At 39.8% G+C, this 7225-nt stretch overlaps 1 protein-coding gene across 1 annotated transcript in view; it reads right to left on the bottom strand.

The window, feature by feature from the left end:
• Window positions 1-414: 414 nt before the first annotated feature.
• The window catches only part of CCT1 (chaperonin containing TCP1 subunit 1), a 59031-nt gene continuing 52220 nt past the window's right edge, over window positions 415-7225 (bottom strand). The window contains exons 12-13 of the mRNA XM_083133844.1: window positions 6709-6872; window positions 415-1238 (exon numbers count right to left, since the gene is read on the bottom strand). Of these exons, the coding sequence (XP_082989970.1) occupies window positions 1025-1238; window positions 6709-6872 (378 nt within the window). The 3' untranslated portion in view covers window positions 415-1024. The remainder of the gene's footprint in view (window positions 1239-6708; window positions 6873-7225) is intronic.

The raw sequence follows: 7225 nt of genomic DNA, 5'->3' as shown, positions 1-7225 counted from the left end.
AACTTGTAAAAAGAACAAATATGTCAGTCAAAATTTCGTCAAAAGATGCTGGGTATGTGTGAATGAAGTTGGGCACCACTTTGACCAACACTTATAATGCAGATTAGTACTCGTTATGCAATATAAATATAATTGTCTGCATGCTAAAGATGTAAAAATAAGTGGGATATTACAGATCGAAAATGCCAGCATCTGTGCCATGCCTCGCCACCTGCAGTCATGGGCTACCTTGGGCTCGAGCTAAAATGAATGCACTATAGTATCGATTCAGTCTAGGACACAATATAAATTGATTTTTACCTCTACACCTGCTTTTCAACCCCCAAAAATAATTGCATGAGTGTAATGGGTCAGCATACTTGCACCAAAATTTACCCAGCAAAAAAATTACTAATAATAACACTTCCTACGAAGTAACAATTATCATATAAAGCTTTATTTAAACATTTTATTTGCATTTACAGTGACAAATTTAGTACAAAACAGCAGACTCTTCATTTCTGTTTGCATTTCCTGAGTTGCACATTTCTTTCATTTCTTATTGGGACAGACTTGAAACAAAGAAGCATCTGAATACTACAAGCCTATTAAAAGAACAATGCTATTAATATCTCACAACTACAAACAATGATACTACAATTCCACCACAATAGTTAAATTATTACAAAATGTGAATTTTGATGGAATGCAGCAGTGCTATTGATTACGGTGATTTAGTAATTTTCTGTCATTGCGAAGGTTAATTAAAATAGTTCTTTATCATTTGAAGTAAACAAGTAAATCCATACTTGTGACATTAAAGAAGAATGCCACTGAGAAATTTGCCCTTATCCACAATCCACGATGTGTAAATAGCCAGAAGCAAGATTAATTCCATTATTTTCAACTGTAGTAAAATTGATGAATTTACGTCCGCAGAATCTTTTCACGGCACTGGACTTCACTGGAACTTTTGATCAACCGCAAAAATACATTGAAGTGAGATTACATTTATTTCAGTGACTTATCATCTGGTCGTAGGTGGCTAATAGTCTTCCAGTTGGCCACTGTGCATAGCATTTCCATAGGATCTGTCATCCTTTCTCTCGGGATTCAGGCGAATCATATCATCTATGCGAAGGATGGTAATGGCTGCTTCTGTTGCAAACTTCAAGCTCTTAATTTTAGATATGGCTGGTTCCAAAACTCCTGCCTTCTTGTTATCACGTACGGTGCCTTCACATAAATCTAGACCAACCCTGTAAAGAGTAAATTGATTTAATGTAAATTCATAACACAAATATGACTACACTAGTGAACAGAAAAGTCACGTTACAGTCAAATGTCAGACAGGCAACTGTAAATGCCTGAAATTGGCCCACTGTTTTGCACTGCAATTCCTGGAGAAAGATTGCCTGTACACAGGTAAAAGCATTGGTGACCAAAATGTTAGATGGAGGCAGTGGATAGAGTTTGAAACAACCTTCCAGGGCAATCCCAGGAAGGTGGTTTGAAAGGTGAGCTCCGAGTTTGAAATTCCCCATTCTATGGTATAGGATGTGCTTCATAAGCTTTTGCAATTAAAGGCTTTCAAGGTGCAACTTGATTCACTTGATATAAAATTCATAAAGCTTTGGTATACGCAATTCCTGGAGAAAGAGAAAGGTTGTCTGTACAACTCACTGAACCAGATGAAAGCACCTCGCTCGTTCTTCGGCGTGAACATGCAGGACTTGCTTGAGATTGATGATTTTAGGGAGAGGATCGTGTTCAGTGACAAGGCTACATTCCATATTAGTGGCAACGTGAACAGACATAACATTCATATTTGGGGTTCCGAACAACATCCTTCAGTCAATGAGCATGAGAGAGTGGAAGAAAACTTTGTGGGCTATTTTCTTTGCGGAAAACACCGTTACTGGACTTGCATATCTGGTTATGCTCAAGAATTGGATGAAGAGGACTAACTGGATTTCATGTTCGAACAAGATGGAACACCACCCCACTACCATTGAGAATTGACAGAGTACCTCAAAGAACATCTACTACAAGGGTGAATAGGTCGCATGAGACACGAGATGGCCCACGAAGTTCACAGACATATATTTTTTTTTTGTAGGGCTTTGTTAAGTTTTTCTCCTACTGTTGCGTCAAGATCTGGTGTAGCCGAGGCCGTGTCCGAAAGGTGCAAGACCGCACTTGAAGCGAGCATCCTCTGAGTATGGTCTTGGAGTGCGGTCTTCAAGTCGTGGACTGGAAGTGAAAGCCTTTCGAATTGTACTTCGACTGCAGCACCAAATACGATCAGTAGATAGAACTGTTTATAACCATAGAAATCACATAGCTTTTTCAAATGTTCGTACACATACATTTCCACATTAACCAACAACTTGCTGACCCATAACGCATATTTAACCCGTGTTGCTGACTTTCTATCTCCGCGATTGAAAACAAAACGAGCAACGAGTGTGGATATCACGTGACCTAGTCACCAAGCATCTGTGCTGAGAGCTAAGTACTTCTGTTCTTGGTGCTTTCGAACTGTACTAGGTGATGTCACTTCTGTCAAAACCACACTTCATGTACTTTGCACCTTTTGGACAGAGCCTGAGAAAGCAGAATCCATCCTTCAACTTGTTACTCTGATAATTTCACTCCAACCAGTCCTCCCTTTACCTTATCGTACAGTATGTGTGTGTGTGTTCGCAAAACTGATCCAAGGACACAGCATCCCACACACCTTATCCATGTCGGCACACAAGTTGTACTTGAAGGAGTAGACTCCCGACTTCTTCTGTAGGTTGGTTGATTTGATTTGTTGTTTTAAGTCCACTTTATGCACAGTAAGGCTAATTGGGACTAGACCTACAGTTTAAAGTGGGATCCGAACCACTTGTGCCTCCACCGGGTATCGAACCCGGGACCCCTTGATTACAAGGCGACGACGCTACCACTGCGCCATCGGGGAGGCCCCTTCTTCTGTAGGTTCTTCCAAATGATTGATGTGCCAAGATATACAGGTGGTGGACAAATTAATATGAACATCCTTATAAAACAGGTCACAATTCATCCTTCCCGTACAACCACGCCACATGGTACAGAAATCTACCACCTTGTGACCATGAAAGTAGAGGCATCAGTTTATCAGCAGTCGCATGGGTTGCACATGAACATTCTGCTACAGCCAAATGCCATTATGTTTGACCTCTCAAACTTTCAAAATGGCATGATCATTGGGGTGCACCTAGCTGGAGCCTCAGTGACTAAAACAGGGAACCTTGTGGAGGTTGCAAAGAGCACGGTGTCAACTGTGATGACAACCTACAGTAAAGAAGGTAAGGCATCATTTTCGTAACAGAAAAAAACTGTTGAAATGTGAAGCTCACCGACAGAGATAGGCAGATTTTGAAGTGGATAGTGGCCAAATGCACAAGACAACGGTGTCTCAGATAAGCTTGGAGATGAACACCCACCTCCAGGACCGTGTGCAACCAAAACTATCCAACGGCAACTGTATGCTGGTCTGACGAATCTGCATTCACATTATTGTAGACCACCGGGCATGTTTGGATGTGAAGAAAACCTTCAGAAGGGTTTCATGTTGACTGCCTCCTTCCTACTGTTAAACATGGAGGAGATTCTGTGATAGTGTGGGGAGGGATATTTTGTTGGTGTCTTGGACCACTTGTAGTACTCCACTGGGAGATCACAGTATAGGAATATCGCAGCATTCTGGGCGAACATCTCCATCCTATGATTCAGACTGTTTTCCCTGGCAAAGGACCTCTGTTTCAAGATGACAATGCCCCTATTCACACTCCTCGGTGCACCAAAGCATTGCTCCATGAGCACGACGATGAAGTGGAATATCTCATCTGGGCTCCTCAGTTGCCTGATCTTAACATAATTGAACATTTGTGAAGTATTTTGAAATTCTAGGTTTCCACCTCCAGCCACACAGTTTTGCACAAGGAATGGATGCATATTCTCTTCAACATGGTGCACGATCTGCCTTTGTACACCCCACGTCGGATACATGCTGTAATTTCAGCCAAGGGTGGGTCAACTACCTTTGAATAAAGATGTTTGTGCCATATCAGGGTGTTCATATTTTTTTGTATTCGAGCAAAATTGCAGTGACCAGCTGCTCATTTTTAATAGGCAATTACGGCCAGTAGCAGACTGTGGTCTTTAGTCAGAAGATCCTAAATGGTAATACTATGCCCTAATATCTTCAAGCAATATTTAGACCTCAGAGTGCTTTACACCATGCTTTCCTAAGTATAATTGGAACCACCAAATGTTGACTTCAAAATTTATTCCGAACTACTTACTTGCATTCAAGAGCCGAAGCTACCTACAAAGGACATCAATACGTGCATCATTCATGTTCCTCCGTTGAGGATATAAACTTTTATTTTTCATTATAACTTTACACAGCTGTATATTAGCAGAGAAGTGAATGAAGTTCATAGTGTGCTTTTTAATAATATGTTCTACATTACTTGTAGTTATAAAAACTGTGTCTATATTGGAAGGAGCTGCATCTATGAGCGAATCAAACATATGTGGTAGTGAGGGGCCTCTCCGATGGCGTAGTAGTGTCGTCGTCTTGTAATCAAGGGATCCCGGGTTCGATACCCGTTGGGAGGCACATGGGTGCTTTGTATCCCACTTTAAACTGTAGGTCCGGTCCCAATTAAACTATCTGTGCATAACATAAAGTGGACTTCGAACTCAATATGTAGCATTGAATGACTACTAGAAACATTACCTTCTTGTGCTGCCAGTCTACTCACATAACCAGACTACTTAATCATTCACTGGTATTTGTTTTCAAGACTTCAGGAATTAAACCCATCATGTTTTTCTAAATACCACTTATGAAACTTTCAGCTGTTTTTTCCTCACTAAGTCAGATGATGAGCATTCCTGCATGACTATAACATCAGTTTTCTTATCGTCGAAGGAGGTTGGATTATACTGCATTTCCGATTACTACTTTCAGTTCCAAGATCTATAATACATGGAGCCATACCTTCGGGCATGTTCATTTTGTGTCTGTGTAACACCATGTTACCATGGTACACAAATATTTGAAATTACTTGAACATTTTTTAAACATTTATGATTTTCCTGGACTTATGAGGTTATACTGTAATTTTTATGATATTTTAATGACGTCATAACAGAAAATGCTCAAGGATGCCAGGGTGGCATCAATTTGGTTTCTGAGTCAGTAAAGTGCTTGTCAAATAAAATCAATAAAAAAACTTTATACCCTACTTGAAGGTTCAAGTGAAATTCTGCCAGACTATTTTATATCTTAACAAGAAGACTTGAAAGTATGCATGTAGTGTGTTAGAGTGTGTGTGTGCATATGAGTGATACCTACATACACTTTGAGTTTAATGAATAATGGACTGGAAAGAGACCTGCACAGACTTAATTTCACAATTTAAAATAAGACTATAATAATAAAAAAGAATAATTACAACACTGTTTGAAGAAATGATTAGGACCGAGCCCATACTGATGTATCGTTATCAGTCTATATCAGTGGTATCGGTTGGAATTTATTTACTTATACCAGCCTACACTTTTCTGTCATTTTAGTCTTTCATGAGGTATGCAAAAATGCTGCGTGAAACTTTCAAGGTGTCTAATTACTTGGCAAATTTTGAAATATCTTGCACCAGTTTTGCGTGAAAAGATGGATTTGTGATCAAATAGCAAGTATTTTAATATTCTGATGTATTTTAACGCAAAAGTCTTGGTAAATTGATACATATAATTTGAGTATAATTATTACACAATAATATGTGGGTTGGAGACTTAATAGTGGCAACACTGATGTATATACGCCATGAAACTGAACCGGTGCTTCTCGCTTATACCATACGTTAGTTTGATACCTAACCTACCTCTCAGTAAATAGACTCTTCCATCCAACACTAGGTCCATGCACTGTGACGAGAGAAAAATAGAATCGTGGGAGTTGGCATCTAAAGTTGTGTAGTCAGAACCCCTCGAAATGTGAAAGTTATAGTGATTCTCGTGTAGGACTGTGATGGTGTTATCTGAACGCATACTGAACCTCAAGGACAGACCACCAATGTGCAGTATTATTGTACATTTTGCAACCTGCATTGCGAAAGAGCGGACACTTTCTGCTGAAGCCTCCCATCATAGTGCAGGACAATGTTCGGGCATATGTAGCACAACCTGTGGCAGATTTGTAGCTTGATGGGGCTGCAGGTGATCTGCCATCCCACATGCTTCCCGGACATAAGACCCTGTGACTTTGAATGACTTCTGAACTCAAGAGATTCTTCAGGCAATATACCGCTCCATTCAAACCAGGAACAGAACAGGCACTGTTAGAGAAATACTACAACTTCCACATCGCTGGCAACGGTTGTACACAATGCTGGCGACTACATCAAAGGGCTGTAAAAGTTTCACAGAGGTATCTCTTTTGTATCATTTCTAAATAAATAGTTGCCACTATTCAATCTCCAACCCACGTGTTTTTGAACAATTATGAATTATTACAATTTTTAAGTATCGGAATTGGTATCTGTGGTAATTGGTAAGAGTATCGGAATCAGTATTGGCTCAGCCCTACAAAGGATACAAATTTATTCTATGAAAAAAAAAAGGAAGTGGGGGACAGGAAATTATTAAGACTACTACTCAATGAGTAGTATTCAAGACTAGACTACATACCATTTGAGATTAGCATGATCCACTTTTGTTTGACTTGAATTATGATATGCTCTGAGCTTCGCCACCAAGTCTGTTGCATCCTGGGCTGCATTAACTGCCAAAGTCTTTGGGATGACCAGCAACGAGCGGGCAAACTCTGCAATTGCTAACTGCTCCCTAGAACTCTGAAATATAAGATAACTGTCAACTACAATTGTTCTTAATGGTTTGTATCGCATGTTGTACAGTCCTGTTCACATAAAGTGGTACTCTTTATAGTGTTTAACAGTTGATGTATGTGTCACTTTATCTCAACAGGAGAGCACTTCAATGTAATGAACTCCTGCATGTCACATAAGCATTTATGTCTTGAACTGGGGACATTTCAATACACATTCACCCAATTATCAAACCATGTATATCATTGCTACTTGTGGAACTTAACGATTACATGAAATTGATGACAGGTTACTTACAAAGGATGCTTGTGCCCAAGCCTGCACTTGGAACGCAGGATCTTCAGTGGCGAGACTGAATG

The sequence above is a fragment of the Lepisma saccharinum genome, chromosome 13 (assembly GCF_977018435.1).
Source record: "Lepisma saccharinum chromosome 13, izLepSacc3.1, whole genome shotgun sequence".
NCBI lineage: Eukaryota > Metazoa > Arthropoda > Insecta > Zygentoma > Lepismatidae > Lepisma > Lepisma saccharinum.
The sequence above is the reverse complement of the archived record's forward strand: the minus strand, read 5'-3'. Positions and strand labels throughout refer to the sequence as shown.